The sequence below is a fragment of the Thermobia domestica genome, chromosome 6 (genome assembly GCF_964235325.1).
Source record: "Thermobia domestica chromosome 6, izTheDome1.hap1.1, whole genome shotgun sequence".
NCBI classification, from domain to species: Eukaryota; Metazoa; Arthropoda; class Insecta; order Zygentoma; family Lepismatidae; genus Thermobia; species Thermobia domestica.
In genome coordinates this window covers 64,788,500-64,810,387 of record NC_137459.1, presented here as the reverse complement: position 1 = coordinate 64,810,387, position 21,888 = coordinate 64,788,500, and the positions used below count along the sequence as shown (strand labels likewise).

At 33.4% G+C, this 21,888-nt stretch overlaps 1 protein-coding gene across 1 annotated transcript in view; it reads left to right on the top strand.

Annotated features, from left to right (window-relative positions):
- Positions 1 to 21,888, top strand: part of Ephrin (ephrin) — a 283,079-nt gene that overhangs the window by 242,985 nt on the left and 18,206 nt on the right. The window contains exons 2-3 of the mRNA XM_081761740.1: positions 11,113 to 11,254; positions 21,205 to 21,373. Coding sequence (XP_081617866.1) covers positions 11,113 to 11,254; positions 21,205 to 21,373 — 311 coding nt within the window. The remainder of the gene's footprint in view (positions 1 to 11,112; positions 11,255 to 21,204; positions 21,374 to 21,888) is intronic.

Below are 21,888 nucleotides of genomic sequence, written 5' to 3'. Positions count from 1 at the left end.
GAAGGTAAAATTGTTACATAACGTGATATGTTGTTTGAAAGTTATTGCGATTACTATTTTTGAACGATGCTTTCATATCCCCAAAGAGGAAAATTTGGTGCGTTTGAATAGAAATATTTGGATATTATTATTATTATTGGATTTACGGACATCAAATATAAATTTAGGTCAGGTGCATGATACAGAAATTTTCTGTATATACAGGGGAGGGGTGGGGAGCATTTTTTGTTACATGAAGTAGGGAATGTCAGCTCTGACAGTCGAGTGGCCTGTGGCTAGGATAGTGACCAGGAAACTACGAACCAATTGGGGATTCCAGCCCCGTCTAGGACATAAATATTTGCTCACCATTATTTTTGTATTCATTTAATAATAATTTCTTCTTCTATAAACAGTAATCGTAAGACAAAAAGCTCGGCCTTGGTGCAACAAGTAAGCAGATAATGAAACAGATGTGATCATTAAAACTGAAAATTGTATAATAGAAATGGGGATGGTTTTGAAATAGATACATACATGTAGTTCACAGGCGCATATACATGGTTTTACTCGTTATTTTTTTTACATGAAACTGAATTTAGAAAAATGCAGCACAATTTATTTGAAAACTAGTAAGTTCAATACTCTTTTTACGAAAGAGAAAGTGCTCGTAGAGATTGAATCCACGTTACTTGGACTCTGTCCAGTTGTAGAAATTCGAACAAGTTTTTTTTACTTCTAAAAACCTTTTGCAAAGCAAATCTTACATGAGAAGTTAATATATAATGGTAATTCATTTTTTTTTTACTAGAATTTACAATTTTTTTTTTTAAATAAAGAAGAACAGCATATATTCATTATAATGTAGCAATCATGAAACTTTCCATTTCCCCTCCCCCCGCCCCCTGGGTATTATCGTTGAATGCTAATTTTTTCTAAGTAATACAAAGCTTGGTGTTTTAAAACGCAAGAACGTCATTAGGCTGTCTGTATGACATTCTTTAAGACTGCACTGTATTTTTTTTATTTGATTTTAATTTTAGAACACATGCAGATAACTGGAAGAAAAATAACTTCTTTCTTTTTGTTATATTACGTTTTCTATTAGCTTATGTACTAATAAGTGCTTCAAGATTCCTCTTACTTTCTAGTAAGTTACACCAATTGCTTCGGTTCACACTGGATCATTTGTTTTTAACTATCTGCGCCCAGGAAAACTGTACAGTATGTATAACTCATTTTTATAGTGAAAAGATGTGTAACTCTTCTAACATTCCGTCTTTCTCTTTTGAGCAGTTCAAATGTGTGTTATTCATGGTTCTTTTTCACTCACTGAGATGATTTTCATATCTAATCTTGTTTCACCACGGTTACTTTGTATGTTAAATTAGTATCTTTGAAGCTTTTACTGATTTTTGTCTCCTTTGGTGAGAAGAAACATTGCAAGAATTAGTACAGACGGCTGTTCCGTCTTTTTTCTTCTCTTACAAGACGACGAAAAGAGAAAGTGACGTGTGGCACACATGTCGGCATCTCCATTTCTTTCCCTTTCCTCCGAAAAAAGGTTGCTTTTCGGCGTTATGTACCGCAAAGGGTGCGTTTTGAAGTTTTGGTTTAATCTCGTTATTCGTCTAATAAATCAGGTGTTGCATTGCTAAGCTGAAAACAGTGCGTAAAATCCCTTATGTTTAAGCAGCTGTTTTTTCGCAGTCAATTATTTAGTTTAGAAGAATTTGGAATGGCGCCAGAAGACCACGAATGATAACTAGCAGTAAACAGTATCATAGTATGCATTGATATAACGGAAACTTGAAATGCGCTATTTTGTGCCAAATGTCCCATGTTCGCAGACTCTTGAATCTTCCAGTGACAAGTGAAGGATAGCTCCATATAAAAACCCTTGTTTAGATAATTAAATGATAAATCTTATTGTGGAGATGTTCTTATCAGTTCTGTGCTAATCCGATTGTTTCTTGTTGCTTAATTTGCATTTCGCATGTTTATGTAGGTCAGTCAACAGTAAAACGTGTGCAGAAAATCCTAAATGCACGTTTACAGATCAACTGAGCTGGTAGTTTTCTTGGATTTATTTGCAATGGTATTGATCTCAGGGTTTCATTTTGGCATTATTATTATTATTATTATTATTATTATTATTATTATTATTATTATTATTATTATAGATAGGCAGTTTAACAGTCATGTACATTATAATTTTGTAGCATACGAAAGAAAGAAATTTTAGAATTTAGGTGATAAGTAAATGAACTGATTTTGTTCAAAGAATTTGGCATTAGAATTAAGTAAATGTATATTTTTGAACAGTTGCAATCAATTTGGAGAAAATAGTATGCATCTTTGAGAGTGCAGTTGTCGATCGCGTCTTGATTTAAGACCATAGGAAAATGAATATTACGGTAATCCTATATCTGTAGGCAGTTTCTTACAACGAAACTACTAATTTAACCCAATACTGTTTTAGGTGAACCTACAATAGATTGATATCTTGTAGAAAATTTGAGTCTGTGTAATTTTCTATTCCTGAACATTACAGTTTTAAACTAAATTTACCAATGGAAATATATATATATATAGTTCGACAGAAATCTGGCGTTCGTATCATTTTCGTTTTTCAGGACTTTCCTGCTAAACATATGAATTGTATGCTCAATTGTAAAGAAAGAACAAAGCACTTCTAGTTGAGTAATGAAGCGTTGTTAAAGACGTAAGGACCCTTTTTGTAACTTCTCCATTCACGTGCTGGAACATTTTGTAGTGTGAAAAGCAAGCCAAGTTACAAATAAAAAAAATAAAATAAAAAACGACGTGCACTGGACAGAAGAAAAAGTCATCTCTATTCAGCAAGTGTAGTTAGGATTAGATGGATGAATGCATTGCATTCCAACTTAAAGAAGGCTGGTCTCTGTAAACCAACAAGCGTTGCTTTTGGGCTGCATCACACACACCTTCCTCGGTAGAAAAACCAGCATGTTGGCAGTGATGGCTGGTAGGATAGAATTCAACGGCTGTAAAAACTGGTTCTGTGAAGCAACCTTGCTCCAACGATGAAATAATGGTTGATTACGACTGCGGGGGTAACAGCATCACACTTTAAGAAGGTCTTTAAGTCCAGAAGACCTTTGGCTATAAAACAGTGAATGGCGTGCAGCTTTATGGAACGATTAAGATTAGATTCTAGTGGCACTGGTAAAAAAGTTGCACAAAGAGAGAGGGGGAATAATTATCTCGTACTAGAATTGATCAAGATTAAAGTTTAGATACTATTTAGAAGTACCTTACTAAACGTGCCTTAAAGGAAACTAGTATTTTTTTTTTCAAATTCTCTGGAAGAATCAATACAAAATAGTTTCCGTTTCAATATATTGTTCTACGTTTCCATGTGTAATTATTGAAAGAAATTGTCAATGTAACTTTATTCCATGTAGCAGTTGGTGAATGCACAAAAAACATCTTTCACATCGTAATTTAGTACTTCAAAAAACAACTTTAAGTTATACTTGGTTATTTGATAATTATTTTCTAGCTATATGTAAATACAGCTCATGGGTAATATATGAATGAACAGAAAAGTTGTTAATTGTTTTCATACAATTTACATAATTCTAACTTGTAGACAATTAAGTGTCATTTTCTTTTCATTCTTCTAAAATAAGATTATTACATTCAAAAAGTTAGATGTCCATTCGTTGCTACTTTGATTCATAGTAAGATACTACGAACTACTTTATATGAACTTTATAAGATACTAAGAACTTAGTTTTATAGGGCATAATCGTTGGGACTTAAACTGAAAATTTTCACTTTGTATCAACATCTTCTTTTCCTATATACTGTCCCCGTTAAAAAATACCTCCTTTTAGACTAAGCGAGACTATGATTAAGGCAAGTAAACGATGATGGATGAATTGGTGGAATGGGAATGTAGAAAAGGGAGTGCCCTTAGAAAACCCACGATACGATGTTGTCTACCACAAATTAGCTTGTCCGGGGACCCCACGCACCAGAGGTAAGCGCTCTACCACTGAACTACCGTGCCCCCTACTCTCCCCGTTTAATTAATTGTAGATCATTTCTCCACGGGTAATTTTTATGTGAGCTACCGAACTTAAATTATTCAATTTGTACAATCAAGATTCATTTCTTTTTATGCGAAGAAAGTTATTGAAAGTCTCTAATTTTTATGATCTTGATCTTTGTCACTAAAAAAGTATCTTTTTGTAAAACTCGGACGTCTTAAATGTGCGAGACTAAAGAAGAAACCTCGATCGTGATGCTAAAAAAAGTTTATTCGCCACAACAACTAACTTAACACACTGTAGTCATTTATGCTGAGTGAGACTTAAAAATAGAAAGAAATCTCTAGTTGTGGGTGCGTTTCGTACGTATGCGATGCTGACTTCAAGAATTGACTTGAACATTCTTTTATGGAAGAATATAACGCATTCCAATCGTTTCCATTGGAGCTATTACCAACAACGTGAGAATCTTAATCAAGGTCTTTCACACAGAGTCCAATGTTAAGTGATTGAGACTTGAGAGTGTCACGAGTTTGCATGCCGTTGCCTCTTACAATGTCTTTTACATGTTTGGAATACAACTTTTTTGAATATACATCCTTGAGTCTTGCTTATTGTTGATTGCTTCAAACCATGTAATAGATGGGATATACAATTTATTAATGTATCCGAAATTTGAGATACTATGACACGTAACTTGTCAGTAAATATACAATCTTTGAGCTTTATAGTGATTTCATTCATTAAATTAGTTGAAAGTTTTTCTTTCTAATTTTGAAACTTCTAAAAAAAAATCTACCTGGGAAATTTTCAATGTAGATAGGTAAGTTAGTTGCTTAGGTGAAAGATATGAGTACAGCAAGTAACTTACTTGTCTCTATTACGCCTTAAAGGCAGGCTCTGTAGTAGTGATCCCGAACCTTTATTTATTTATTTATTTATTTATTTATTTATTTATTTATTTTTGACTAGCGACACGCTTTATTCATTGCCACGACCTCTCGACACACTTATTTGATTTTTTTATTAATAATAACATAAATTATTATAGTGTAAGCCTATAAATGTATGTAGTAGTGATTCTATGTAGTATTGAGCACTGTTGCTGTCACTGGAGGCGTTGGCTGGTAGTCAGTCAGTCTCAAGATTGATTTTAGCTGATTACTGAGTGCTTCATAATTTTTAAATTCTAAAATTTCGCGGCCCATTATTATGGGACTACGCGACACACCAATTGGGTACCACTGCTCTATAGTGTCGAAGGAATGAAACTTTTTTGGATATTAGAAATATGAAGTAGCTGCTTTCAAGCGGTAATTGTGCATCGACCCTCAGGTTTCGGCGAATAAAAAGTGTTTATTTGAAAAGCTAGAACATTTTAAAAACTCAAATTTTGATACATTTGAGTTTCTTCCTTAAATAAAAGGAAACCAAGCATTTATTATTGTTACATTTTCGACAGTGTATATATCATTGCCTTCATAAGTCACATCAAATAATGTGTCTGACTAAGGCAATGATATATTGCCGAAATTGTAAATCAGATTAGTAATAATAATTGTCTGCTTTGATCAAATTTTATTTTTACTTAAGTTCTAAAGCAAGAATGAGCGGTATTCAGAGTTTCTCCCATGAAGGTTTTGCATGCATTGTTGAGATGAATTTCCAGGTTGCTTTGCACGTCATTGTAGGTTTGTATTCAAACAAAGAACGAAGTCAATAATCTCCAAGGACCTTCCTTCTTCAGTTATAAAAAAAAAAAAAAAAAAAAAAAAAAATTCATTCCAGTAACCAATTGAAATCTGGAAATCAATCTAATATCGACGGTCGTGATTGGTTAATGGATTTGCTGATATTGGTGTGCTCCCAAAATTGTTTTATAAATAGAAATTCTTCAGTTTTACATGTGTAATTTATATTGAGATACGTGTATCCAGCCGTAATTGGCCATGTGCTCCCTCTCCTGAAGCTAGGATAAATTTAATTGCGATTACATTCTACTGTTTAAAGCGTGTCCTTTAGCAAACAGTACAGATCCTTCACATTTTGTCCTCCTTCCCCCACTCTTTGAATAAAATTTTATGTAAGAAAGCTGAGTACTTATTTCATAATGAAATGTATGTAAATTCACGTGCACTATTTTCTTTCACTCAGCCAACGACCAGATGTTCAAATTTCAGATTTGTTCTTAGTAAGCCGAACAACTATGGCAACAATAGGCAGTGAAAGCTGCGATGTTTAACATTTTGCTACGTAAATCTGTTCTGTTTATTTTCAAAATCTTGATGACTCCAGTCTTCCTTAAATTGTCTCAATCTTGTCATTAAACCCAAACATAAAGTTTCAAAAATACATTGACTGATATTTGATAATGTCGTTTTCTTCTATCCTCAATCATAGGTTGGTGAGAACATGTAAAACAATAAATGACCTTTTGTATGCTGTGCTAGTTGCTTAATCTGTTTTAGCTCACAGTTAACAAAGAAAAATTGATGCTGACACATGCACACACGTGGACACAGAGTGTACCCTACTTCTATGTCATAGAATTGACATTTGTTAAAATCACAGAAAAGAATACTTAGTACTTAGATCCTTTAAACTTTGATGAAACATAACGGAAGAAAATTATTAACAACACAGTATTGACAAACTTCGCTCATGACTGGTTCTGTAATCATTTTCTGATCCTCTGTGGTTGCTACATAACAGTGAATTAAGTGCAGAGGACTGGGAAGCAAGACGAAAAGACGAATTGCAGGCCATCTGTTGTCGGTCACTAACCTCGACCTATTGACACGCTCACTTCAAGCGAAGCCATAATCACCAAGTCAGAAACATCGTGCGGATCAAGTGGCGGAAATTTTGGAGACCTGAGACTTTGTCCTAGAGAGAGAATAATAGCATGTTGTTTATTCTAAACATGAACTCAGTTACTAACTATAAAACAGAAAATAGCCATTTACTTTCTTAGGACTAGGTCAACACGTGTATTCGAGAGGGAATGCTTGGCCAGTTTCTCCGGAGGATAGTGTGGGTGCAGAGGTCATGACTTCTTGCGTACTTTCTTAATTTAACTTTGAAAAGTGCCAGGTATGACATTAGCAGATGCCACCCAGTCAATATTGCCCAAAAAAGAAGATTAACTGTTGATTAGTAGATTTACAGCATCAAATTACCTTTTTTTGAAAGTACAAAGAGAGACTTGAGGAAGCACTTTGTTTCGCTTGAATGTCGTAAACATTACTTCTAATGATAACTAATAATGAGAGTTCCACATATGGTATATAGTAATACAAACTTTTTTCTCGTTAGATTTTTTTTTTTTTAAAAAAAAAAGTAGTGCATGTGAATCTATGTAGCCTTTAGTCATCTAGCACTGATTGACTTAAAACAATCTCGAAACAATATTCGCAATCTGCAAATGCAAAGAACAGTCAAAACTATCAACTAAATCCATTTTGATTAATTATTCATCCTGTCGAATTTATTACGGTATAAAATATAATAAATTTTATCCTCCTGTGTTTTCTCAAGAAATACTTTTACCACTTTAAATTTTAACATGCATTTTTTTCTTTCCATATTATGAACTAATATATATATATATATATAATATGTGTGTGTGTGTGTGTGGTTAAGGTTATTAGTTTTCATTTGTATCTTGGATTTAATTGACTTTTCTTTTTAAATAGTAAACAAGAAACAGGAATTAATTATACAGAATTTGTTTCTGAACATGAGATGTTAGTAGGATCGTAGCGTTTGATCTCTCCCTTTCCCCTCCCTAATTCTTCTTCAGTGAAGGAAGCAAGAATTTGCTTCCTCTCCACTTTCGTGTGCGAGCCCTCTAAAAGGCTTTCCATGTCTTCGGCTTTTTTTTCAACAACAAAAGCCAGAACAATTGTGGACCTTTTGTAGAACATTCGTACCTGTACACACGCGCCGAAAGCCACTTTACAGGTACGTCAAATGACGCATCGTACCTAATGGGTTGGGTCACATGAAACCAGTGTCGTGACTCTGACACGAGACATGGTTGTCAATGAAGGGGCAGCACATAGTGTTTTCGGTGATTTACAGTCATGCATTTTGTACTAGAGACAGAGAAAGAGAGGAAAAAGATAGTGATTTTTTTGTTTCCAAAAAAGATTTATCCATATATTACCACGTAACCATTTTCTCAAAATAGCATATTAATATTGAAGTTAATTACATGTACATAGCATAATATACGTATCAAGTATAAGAATCAGTGTAGAAGTATGTCTTTAAATGAATTAATTTCATCATCCATGTTCTAATAGATTAAAATACTCGGAAATATTCAACATGTCCTAGAAGTTCAGCAAAGAATAGTGCTTATACTTGAATACACATTGCAACAGTAGGTGAATGTGAATAGTGTGTGTTAGTAATATGTTAAACAAACTAGAATTAAAATTTTTAAGATTTCTTACATTAGTTTCTCATGGTAAGATTATTATGTAACATATAATTGCTTGACATGCGGTCCAGCCTATTTCAATCTTCGTTGAAGTTCCAAGTTGAAGTATCTTCGAGTTCTCCTATCCGTATGTTTATCTATGATACATTTAGTGTTTTTTGGTAGGTTTGGATGCCAAACAACGACCAAACAGCCCGACTGGTATCTGTCTTTTGGAGCTGTGGCCACGAGGTAGAATTAATTCTCGGTTTCGTTGGGCTGGTAATATATATTAAGCGTCATGAAATGCTAAGTTGGACACATGCAAACTGTAGTAATTTGTAATGACGCTCGGCGTTTCATAATACATTATGAGGTGTCTTAAAGTTACCAAACGTTGGTAGATTTTTTTCTCTCTCTAAAATGGATAATTTTATAATAATATTGCAAATCGTATACAAGAAATTATGAAATGAACTTAACTGATAATATAATTAAATGTAGTAGCTGAGTAAAAGGACACTATTTAGCTTTTTAAATAAGATACTTTGAAGGTGAATAAACTTGGTAATGAAGTGCTAAGATATAAGTGAAGGTTTAATTACAATTTAGTCGGTATGTGTTTATATTTGATGTTAAGTAGTTCGTACTCAAAGGTATGACATTCAAAATTGATTAGATTTGTTGTCTATTTTGAAATTGAACATCACCATACAGCACCGTTGCTATCTGAAACATTGACATATATCTCAATGTAGAAGACAAACCATATGTAGCCCACAGGAATAGAAACCACATCTCATGACGTATGTCTTATCCATGAAGAACATATGAAAAATAGTAACAATTTTACTGTGTAGTATTGTGTAAACACTAGGCAGTTACAAATGGAAATTATTAAATTCCCTGTTGAATTTTCGGAATATTTTCTTTAAAAAGAGGATTGGGAATAAGTGAACATATTCATACAGTATTTTAATTTGTATAATAATTACTAGAAAATTAACTTGCGTACAGACTGAATTGAAATTAATACGAGGTAAACCACTTTGGACCACAGAATTTAGTGGATGTAAAAATGACAAATAAGTATCGTTTAAAAGAGTTGAAATTAATGTTTCCTAAATGAATGCCTATATAGAAACACTTGATCATGGGAAAGGGGTAATGTAGAACGGTGTTTTGTATTTTATTTTTTCACACCCTACAGCAGGAAAGATTCACCTACGTGTCGTGATATGATTGGCTGGAGCGTTGACGACGTGTTAATCGCAACTTGTTCGCCATGCGAGGTCTTGATTGGCCGGTTGGGTGGGAAACACTTTTAATTTTGTAATTCCTTATGTCGACAGCTTTACAGCTATCCTTTCTCGCAAACATGTAAAAGCTATCGGAACTTTTATCGAGACATAAATAACTATTAAGCAGTCCTCGTCATAAACGTCGTGTAAGGACTGTAGCGTGCAATGTGTTTTCCATCACGCACACTTCGAAATAGAGAAGCTGCTCAACGGAAAAACCTGGACAAAAATCTTCTTGCTAAGTTCCTTTATCTGTTCGAGGTATTTTACAGAATACATAATCACAGTTTTTCTATTATTATGCAATATCAACAGCCATTTTTTTTCTCCAAAGATCTCTTCATGCTATTTCAGCACAGCTTATATGTTATGTGGGTGTCAATAGCTGTAAGGTAACATCCTTTTTTCGAACGTAAATTTAATTCATTTCAATTCTTTCAACCTAAGTAAAATTTTCTTTGTGTATTAATATGTGAAATGTCCTACGATACTTCCGAAGAGTTATTGTAATCGATGCACTGTGCTATTATCCGACTTTATGCTTAGCAATGCTCACGAGTAAAATATTTCTTCGCATTTCTTAATTAATCATAGACCGGTAGTAAAGTATTTTTAATAATGACGTGGAAAGAATTGTGTGTGTCAGTAAAAATTATGAAACCAGTTTTTGCACTAATTACAATCTAGTCTTTATTTATTTATTTATTTATTTATTTATTTATTTATTTATTTTTTGCTTATATATGATGCAAAACACTTATAACTTTTGATTGCTTTGGTTCCTCTTGCAAAAACTTTTGAGGCACGTACTTTATTTTGGTAGTAGTGAAAACTCCATTTTGGCAGAATATGGTTTAATTCAAGATTTCGAACTGTAATTTGGTACTCTTGGTCAATTCGTTTAGAAAGTATTGACGAAGTACGTTTTATCAAGAGAAATTCTACTTTCATGTTTGATTATACATAGTCTTTGATTCGTTTCTGTTATGTATAGTGCCTTTTTTTTCCTAATTTGTAAACGCTGAATGTTTTCTTCATAGCCAAGATACCAAATTAATCTAGAATTACATGTTCTGGAAAATAGAACTTCGGAGGGGTATTGAAAACTAGAGAATGATGGGAAATATATTTATCTTTTGCATTGTTAGGAACACTTCTTTATATATATATATATATATATATATATATATATATATATATATATATATATATATAATAAGAATTTCCAGATTGAAAGACCTTAAATACTAAGAGACAATAAGTATTTAAGTATTTATTATCATTAATTTTTCCTTGTATTAAATTTATATTTATGTTGTGAAATTAGGCTGTTTATAATATTAAATTACTTGTTTCCTTTCTTTTTCAGATTCAGGATAGACAATACTGATCATATAATAGATGTAAACAAAGGAAATATACCCTTTGAATATGATCAGGTGAATATAATTTGTCCCGTATACATGCCTGGCACCCACGAGGAAGATGCCGAGAAATACATCATCTACAACGTAAGTTCTAAATTTCATTAATTAATACAGTATTTCATGTATTGTTTATAGTGGATTTTTGGAAGGGAATATATACTGTTAGAAAACGCAAAATGTAGTGCCTTAGTAGAAGTTGTGTGTGTGTGTTTTAAAATCTTCGTGACATTTTCGCACACACATCAATATCTTGCCAACTCTAGGAGTTTCTGTAACCGACAACAAATATCGCAATAGTACTTAAGTTATTAGAACAGAAACATATACTGTACCATAGGCACAGGAAAACAAGTTGCGACTTAACTCTTAGTATGGTCAGATATTAAAAATTCCGTATACGGTCAGTAATGAACATATACCATGACTCCATAAAACCATGCGTGTTTCTTTTTAGAAACTTTTTATGTTGATATTAGACTTTTAAAGAACTATTGCTAAGTTTAGTTTACTTTGAAACCCATATTTTCGAAATGTTTGCAAGATGATAATGCATTTGAATGAACCCTGCGAAACATTTTCTGACAATGCACAAATTTGCCTTGTACAGCGGGGGACACTTCTAAATGGTACACCTTAGCCGTAAATCTCCATATGGCTGTACCATTTAGAAGTGTCCCCCGCTGTACACTCATGTCCAAAATTATTGTCGCATATCTATAAATGTCTACTTCTAAGAATATAATCTGATAATGATTTTGCAGAGTATTTAAATACTGATACTATGTGTATAATCAGGAAATGTGTATTTGAGGTAAATTTCATAGGAAAAGAATTATAAATACAAAAATCATAATGAGTAAAATAAAATGTAACTAAATGGACAAGAAAATTTTATTTTACTTTCATTGTTCTTATTTACTGATCTTTTGACAGGAAATTTACCACATACTTGTCTTTGCCGATTATACACATATTAACATTATAAGAAATACCGGGCGAATCCGTTATCAAATTATATTACTAGAACAACATATTTATAGTCATGCGACAATAATTTTGGACATGAGTGTACATGTAATTAAGTTTCTGATCTTGGGAAGTGAGGTTTGTAATATTATATATAAACTTAAAGGAAAATCAGCATCTTACATGCGTTTTATTCAGTGGTTCGTTGACGACAATGTAGTATACATGTAAAGTTCTTAACTAGATCTTATCCATAAACAGACCTAACGGGATCCATCTTAGTAGTTAGCAGAATACTCGATGAGAATATGCATCAGGTTACGTTGATAGAAAGGGAGTGTAGACACTTGTCGGTTTCAATTAACACTTCTTAAAAGCACACGAAGTCAAAAGGAAGAAGTTGTTGAAAATGGAATTGTAGATTTGTATCGCTAATGAAAGGAAGGCTAAAGCATTAATTTTAGCATTCGGAATGAATAAAGAGCCAATGAGTCACAGAAATGTTTCCAATTGAGATCTCTTTTAAAGAGGCTGCAACTGGCTAAGGATGAATAAAACAGATTTTACTGGGCGAGATCTGCTAGTATTTGTGATGTAGTCTGCATTTGAACTGTGATTTTAAATAACATGCCTTCCCATATATTTTCTTTAACTATGCCAGTATTCTTGCTGTATTCTTGAACTATGCCAGTGTATGTGACATCTAAGTTATGCAGCCAACATTAACATAATCAGTTACAAGAAAGTGGAACAAATTATCGGTTTTAATTTTGCTAAGTTTCATTGTGTAATTGGTAGATAGTTTTTAGACATGGAGAATTTTATTGAGCACCGCTGTAGTGATAAATAGATAACACGCGTGAAGTTACATGCAGTTTACTTTGTCCAATCCTTGAATCACAATGTCCTTAATCTATATATATATCAGTAAATGTATTCTTTAAAACTTTTAACAAATAAGCAGCAGACATGATGCTTCTGTTACCATCAGCAAGAAAGTGAAAATCAAGACTTGTTATTTCAAATAAGAAGTAAACACTACAATGTCGGCATCTTAAGAACTTCGCCGTTTCGAATTAAGGGTTAAAAATGATGATGGTGCCTGCCACGTGTAGTCAGCCGAGGTTTTGGAAGCTGTGCTATGGAGTGTCATGTTTATAAACATCGAAATGCCGAATAGAGGTCCAAGACTACCGATGTCGTTTTTTTCTTTTCCTATGTATGTGAAAGGTTTGTGTGCGTGTGCGTCTGTGTACGCATGTATGGGAACTAAAGAGCTTCCTTTCCGTTGGCATCACGACGCGCCGTCTGGATCTAAAACAACCACAAACTGTCTAAATAAATGCTAAAAGAAATCAAATCCTTTTTCTTTCTTTTCTTTGTACTGGAAAAGGATATAGCATAAAAATAATGTTCCTAATTAATTCTATGTTGGGGCTTGACATTCGGATGTTGAAGAGGGTGTAGGCAGCCAAAAGATCCATGCAATCTTGAAGAGTTGCTTTGATGCAATGAATGGCGCTATTTACAAGTGCGTACAATCAGTTTCTTCATCCTTCAGCAACATGTTATTCGCTCATCTGTAACATTTTATTCTTCGAGAACAAGTTCGAGGTCGTACTAGTCTGCCTTTGCAGACACAACTTTGCAAGGTAATATAATCTGTTTTGAATGAAAAAAGTAAGTTTTTTCATTCTTTATGTTTTGTGCAAATACCTATTATTTTCATAAAGGATGCACATCTTTGTGTTTTCACAGGGCAGAACTATTTCCCTAAACATTTTCCCTTCCTTTCGGTATTTGCTTCTTTTCACTTTTCGATCAGTTACTTCGTGGACACCATGTAAAATAATCAAAATTCTGTAGGGAATAAAAATTAACAACATACAGTAGTGCAGTAATTTATGTTGTCAAATTATCACAATAGAAAGAAATATTCTCTGGTAAGTCCCATTCTCGAAGTAACTTACACAAGATAATGCCATCCTTAATTAAGAAGTAGTTTTTTGTTTGTTTAATGTGGGTGCATTTGCTTAGCTATGTTTACAATTAAGGCTTAACACATTGTATGTGGTGTTATTCGCATAGATGTTATATTCCTATTTTAATCATTAATAATGTGTTAAAAGTTTTAAATATAAGCAACAACTGATCATATAAGTCTTTTGTTTCAGAACTTGCAATACCTAGGTATATGATGCTATACCTTATGTATTCACTTGAATAAATGTGGTCATAGTTCTTTAAACATAGCGAAAGAAGCTAGATGTTAAGTTGGTTTGAATTTAACTAATTAATTATGCAATATTATTCAATATTATAAAATTTCATTAATTATTCTTGAATTAAAATTTAAGAAACTAATTTTCTTTGATCTGTGTATATTTCTAGAATCACTCGGCTTATTTTGAAGTTAACAAAGAATTAGGCCTATTCCAAATATTTAAGAGAAACTTTCGAGCATAATTCATAACTATTTTTCTTAGGATTAATATTTACATGAATAGGTATACTGCGTGTACCAGAGGCATTTTTAAGTCTAATTATCCAAATGATTTTAGGGAAGAACTTCCAAATAGTGAATTGTAAAATGTACCCATGTATGAGACCTTATTTCCGATATACCTAATTAATTCATTATATCAGGTGTTCTAAAAAATGGCGCCCACGGACTAGAGCATTATTGTACAGGCCAAAATAAAGGAAAATGTTATATGATGGTATGCCCTCCGGGGTCTCCTTCAGCCTCTATGGGGAATCAAAATTTCACAATGTGACAACGTCCCAGATTAACTTGAAACCATTAGCATTACTCTACGAATATAACAAGCAGTTGAATCGATTACTACACTAATAAGTGATGCTAATATCAATCAATATTTACTTCAGCTGCCATCTGAAAAAAAAAATTATATTACTATTTGATAGATTGGTAGATCTGATGTGTTGTCCTTTATTTGCGACGTTGCCACATAGTGCAGTTTGTGTCTCCAGACAAGGACTCGAAAGGTATGTATATATAATTTTGCTTTATTTTAATTTGTAGAATAATGCTCTGCGGTCCGTGGGCGCTATTTTTAGAACACCCAATATATAGTAAACCTATATATTACATATGCATTTTCTATCGCTAACTAAGGGGCGCGGTGGCTCAGTGGTAGAGCGTTCACCTCCGGTGCTTGGGGTCCCTGGTTCGATCCCAGCTCGCGCCGTGTGGACTTTGTGGTGGACAAACACCGTGCTCGTGGGTTTTCTCGGGGTTCTCCCGTTTCCTCCCACTTTCTTCATTCCACCATTTCACTCATCTCTCATCATCACCGTCTCCTTTAGCCTAACCGGCATAACCATGGGACGTAAAACTAGAGATTTCATTTCATTTTTCTATCGCTAACTAAATCACGGTACAATATTGCTTATAGTCAGTACCTTCGACTAAGACTCAGGTAGTGTCTACAGAATGGAAAATTTTGTTCTCTATAACGTCTTAGCAGACTGCAATCCACAAACAGGGCTTTCTGCTTTTGATCACACACACACAAACACAAACACATAAACCCAAGAAGAAAACTCTACCACAATTACCAGAATCGATTTCTCCCTACTCTTCTTTCTCTCTTTCTCTTCCCACTTAGCTTTCTCTCTCAAGAGCTTGCCAGTGTGACTTGAAAATTTTCGTCCACTGTGATGGATGGTTAACATTGTTGTTTTGTGAATAAAAATCTGTGGAAGTTTTCATTCAGCCACAGCGGGAACGAAGAGAAGTTCTAAGAGCGCTAATAAAGAGAAAATTCCTTCTTCACGACGAAGTGCTGGATTTTGTAACTGGGTCCCAAGTCTCCTTAAAGAAAGAGCAGACCGTTGACGTTCACAATAGAAGCTCACTTTAAGGACATTGAATAAACTTCAGTTAGTTTCGGTACTTTTAAGTAAAAAAACGTGATGCTTGTGTCAAAGACAGTTAATTACAGATATGTTTTGCTCTCCATATAACGTCTTTTTGCACTGGGTTGTGATTATTATGACTATTTTGGGTTGAAAAACAGCTACAGTTCTGATACTCAAAGAAAGTATCTACGTATACTTAACTAACTGTTTGCATTAAGAAGTCCAAATCTTTTGTCATTTTATAAACTAAAGTCCTCTTTTGGATGTAATCCGACTTTCATATCATCTAGTTAGGATTGTCACTTAACAATTTGTTTAGATGCATACTTATTGTTCGTTTAATTTTTTGTTAGTGTATCCGAATCGTGTCTTTCCCACAAGTTTTCAGTACATTTCAATGCTTTTCGTATAGCTTAAATGTTTCCCAGTTATTATAACAATTGTATTGCTAAGAGTTCAAAATTAGATTTTGTAAACTGTAACAGAAGGAAGTGTTCTTACTTCTAGGAATTCTTCACACCCGAAGCAAGGTTTCTTGCGAACTGCAACATAAATCTGCATTTACTGTTCAGTGAAGTAAACAAGCAAACATTCATAAACGAAAGAAATTCAGTAAGCACCACACCTTTTTTCCCCCCTTAATCTTTTTTTTTTTAACACTAACTTTTTCCTAGATATTCAAATTAGTTTCTGATTTCAAACATTAAGAAAAAAAGTAAATATTTATAGCTTTCTTCAAACGTATATACTACATTCGTGATTCAAGTGATACTATATGTGATAGGATATTGCCGCTTGAAAATGTAGCAACAGAAAGAAACAGCAAGTTAAAACTTAAAATCCCACTCAGTTGTTGATCTGGATGGTTTTAAGGACTTTTCAGTAGTTGGAAAGTTAGTACACAATTACAGTCTTTCTACATTAAGAAAACATTACCCAAATTGGTACTTAATGAAGCAGTTGAACACTGGGAAGGCGCCTTTATTTTCGACTGTACAAGAAGAGATGGCGTGGAAACTTCAATACGGTCTCTGATATTTTTTTCTTGACGATGTGTGTCATTCCTCTGAGGTTATGCTAGGCAGAAGATGTATATTCAGTTTGAACATAAGCTAAATCAAGATGTACAGTTTTGTTCAAAAAATCTTGGCCACCTACCTTGGTTTAGAAAGTAATATTCTGAGAAATGTATGTAGGAAATTCTGATACTTTGGCTTTAAGTAAATATCTCAATTCGCCAAAGAAAATCCGCATATGTTTGATTTAATTCTAATTACAGGTAAGAGTGCAAAGTGCTTCAAAGAGAGAGGTGGATGGCCAGTTTCTTTTTCTACAAGACTGTGCATAAACGTTAATAGAAATAACTTGATGAAAAGTAATTATTTCTTATTTCATTTTAAAATCTAACTTCACAATGGACGAACTGTTTCATTTACTACAGTTTGTTGTTTTATAGAGGAAGTAATTTAAGACTGGTAAGATTGTTTTGGAAAAAGTAAAAATGCATAAATAAATAAATAGGGAATTACGTTTGGATGTGACTATATATATAAACAAAGCAGAAGAAGAAAGTAGATGAATACGGGAAATACATTTGAAAAGTTAAGCAAATTTTCTTCGTAGCTCATCGACTTGTTTATGTCTGTTACTATAAGGTCCTTTTCGCCTATGAACTTAATGATGCTGTGACAACAATACAAAACGTTTTCACCTACGTTTGCTGGGCACTAAAATATCGCAGCATCCAATGTTTTATATATATATAAAAGGTGATATGGACTGCGAGAAGCAGGTGGGGAATTTGTGTCGAAGGAAGGGATTTGAAGAAGCCTGATTTGACTGGGATCTTGAGCCAGAAGACGGTTTCTCTCACATTTTTTCTTATTCAGAAGGCAGTTAATTACTGTTATTACGTGTTGTTGACCGCGTGTACACGTTAGTATATATACGTCTATGAATATACATGTGCACGTGTAACTTAATTAGATATAGAAAAGAAAAACTTTAAACTTTTAGTATGTTGCTCCTTATCTAGATATGTATTCAAATATTTTCATTAACTCTTTTTATTATTTTTATGGGAACGAAAACAATGTATATATTAAACAGCTGTCAGGAATTCCAGAACAATGAGGGGAAACATACTGTCGTTGTAGTGTTACGAACACACTTTTTGTAAATCTACATTGTAATTTTCAGGATCACAAATTCAGTTTGTGATATAAAATTCTGAGTAGTAAGTTTCTTTGCCTCTTTCGTCATTGTATTGACAGTTTTCAGAATTTGTTAGCAAAACGTTTCACTTGTGTATAATTTGTATAACAAGTTTTAGGAAGTTACCTCTGTTAAGTTTCTGTATATATTTATAGGTGGAATTTTTTAAAAATGTATTTTTTTTTCTTTTATTTTAAGAAAGATACTTTTACCTTAGTTTAAGGCGCCTTATTACTCCAACAAAAGTATATTTTAAGCATTTGGAACTATTTCGTTTTACTTTGAACGGGTATAGTAAAATTCAACACCTCTTTTATTTTGTAAATTAATATATTATCTTAAAAAAATTAATGTTTCGAAGAAAAAAAAACTATTTGAAGAACAAGAACTTGTGTCGCTTTCTGTTTACATATTTATTTATTTATTCCTGAAAAGAGCTTCTTCGAGATTAACTCGTTAGTTTTTTCAGACTTTTTCACGGGAGACCTGGGTTCCATTGCTGTTAGAGTATATGTATTTCAGATTCTATAGTAAACTATTGGTTTTCGGTGTTGAAACAATACGTTAAACTCCAAATAAAACATTTAAATTTCATATTTTTGTCCCGGTGCTCGTAGGGAAATATCAGAGCTAAGATGATTTTGGAAAGAAACTTTTGGGTAAACCGAAAAGATGAGACGACAATATAATAATAGATGTTGAAACTGTTTTGACTGCACGAGCTTGGTATAAATAAGATAGTATCCACTAGCACACTCATTTATTTCAGCGGTGGTAAATCTTATTTATTAAACCTCAAAATAAATGAGTTACCACATCACTTTTGTGTTAGAAAAAAGAAAGAAAAGAAAAGAAAAAAGAAAGCCACAGTCTGACCATTACCTTGTTTCCAAGTTTACAGTAGGGATAGCACACAAGATGACGGCCAGCTTAGTACCAGAGTTGTACACTCTCATTTTATTCAGTTATTTACTATTTACAATGTGTGCTTTTGACAATTTTGTGTTACTGTAAACTTTTCTTTTTTCATGAAGATCAAATGGAATTCGATTTTTATTTTGAAGTTTAGCGTTTCTTTTAGCACCGAGGCTATTTGAGATGTGAACCTAGAGCTTAACGTGGGATCGTAAACCACATGAGCTCCCGCAGAGAATCGAACCTAGACATATCTCCCAGGGCAAAGGCGCGTACGCTAACCGCTTAGCCGCGAGGTAACTCATCAAGTGGAATATATCTGGCACCAGTGCTCCTCCACAGATTTAACATTTTACATATTTTATTATATGTACTTCTTCCAGGCAATATACTTGATGCACGTCCCATTATTTTCAGTATTTTTAACACAATTGTATACTTTATAACAAACTTAATTAAATAGTCGTGTTGGCTACTAAGATGAGACTTGAAATAGTAAGCACCTTCATACAGGTTAAGTGAAGAAGTGTTAAGAAACTAGTTTGAGTATTACGCTGCAATAAAGATTTCGAGAACATAGGATAAAAACATATTTAGCGTTTCATATCTTTTTAAACTTCGTGTACTCTTTTAATTTATATGTTCTGAGCCACTTCATCTGCGAGCTGAATAAACTTCTAAAATTTTCAGAGGGATTGTTTCAGAGTTCAAATAGATTTTACGGGATTGCCTAGCAGTTTAAATCAATTACATTCCAATAAAAGTAACAGAACATTTTTGTGTGTATGTGCGTATGTTAACCTAGATTTTATATGAATTTGTTGTTAACAAGGCTACCATATAATGTTCCTGAAGTAGGTGTTAATTTGTAAGTTTTTTTTTCCATATCAGGACTTATTTTATACATACATAATACAGTTCACTGATGGGAACTTGTATATTTAGCACAAAAATATTATAGAAAGTTCGTAAAGTAAAGAACACAGGAAAACATTCAGTTCATTATTATTAACCTAAAAATATATATTGAAAATAGTACACGTGAAAATATGATTTCAACCACTGTCAGAATAATACCAGTTACATTGGAAAACCATACAACATGTAATTACTCACGTCTAGTGAAATAACCAATATTTCTGATGTTTCTTCAAGACGTTTCTGTCACAACACGACACATGCGAAATCTGATATTGCGTTCCCTGTAACAATACTGCGTAAAATAGAAGGGGAGTACATTTCACGCAGGAGAAGGTGGGAGGAAACCCAGTTATGTTGTCTTAAAAGACATTTTTGTTGCTAGTGAAACTCCATCTCTTCCATTGAGCTCTGGTAATTGGAGTTTGAAACTGCGTGGGTTTATGTTCCCTACGTGACGATTTCTTAGAAGTAATCATTTTTCAAAAAGCTTGGCAGCAGTTTGAATCCATGCGTTTAGTGAAATCGTAATACTTCAGTGCCAAATAATTGTTCAAATTACCGTAGATTGCTTGAATGAGTGTTTTGGTCATATACATTTTGCCATTCAACAGAAAAACACACAACTCACGCAGCAATTAATTCATGCAAAATTGCTGACGTACAGCTCGGTGATTTCTAAATTAAATTACTGTCGTCAGGGAGTAAATTGTTTTCCATTAAGATTTACTTTCGTACACTTCTTTTCGTGTCATCCTCTAATTTTAAAGAAGGTAGGTTTACCAAAACTGCTTTATACGTGTATATTTATCCTGTCCGTCTGCCCATCCGGAAGACAAAAAAATTCAAGAACTGCTTGATGGATCAGCAAATGTTGTCAGAATGTAGAGGATCAAAAATATTCATAGCTAAGTTTTCGGATCCGACATTCAAATCGAAAGAGCCATCAGCCATTCCCGGTTTTAACGTTGATCACTATAGAGCAAGAATGGGAGACACTGTTTTCTGTAATCAATTAAGCGATATCAGTTGTAGGTAAACTTAATGGTGAATCGTTGTATGGATAAATACTGTAGGTTAATTGCATTCACCCATTTTAGAATAATTAAAATACATGTGTACATATCTTTTTATAGGTGTCCAAGGAGGAATACGACACCTGCCGGATCACTAACCCAAATCCTCGGATTATAGCCATCTGTGATAAACCTTACAAGTTGATGTACTTTACAATTACCTTTCGGTCCTTTACTCCACAACCTGGAGGTTTGGAATTTCAGCCAGGTCAAGATTACTATTTTATCTGTAAGTATATTATTTTCAAACATTAGTAATAATGGTTGCTCAACTTCCTACACGCTGATCATTAGTTACGATCACATTCAGCAAAGACTTATTACTTGGAAGCTTTTGTTTGAAAATAGAATTAAAATGATGTCTGGTGGTGTGATTGTAGTTGAGTGACCATTATGTAACTAAGGTACTCAATATAAGCAAATTAATAACATGTATATAACTTGTCACTTGCAGTTCCACAATGCCCAAAATATGAATATTTGCATAAGATATGGATTTCACGCTCTTAAGCCTCAATTTGTTTGTAGTTTGTTTATATAGCTAGAAAGTTCATAAAATTCAGTTCTCTCAATAGAAATTGAAAATTTGAGGGTGTTCTACTTTTTGGGTTGAATTGAAATTCAGCATCATCAACGCACTATCTTTGTATTTGTGAATTCCACTCCGCTTCTAGAAATAACTGTAATAACATGTTTTAAAATAAACATATGCTTAGGGAACAAAAAAACAGTTGATTCGTATCA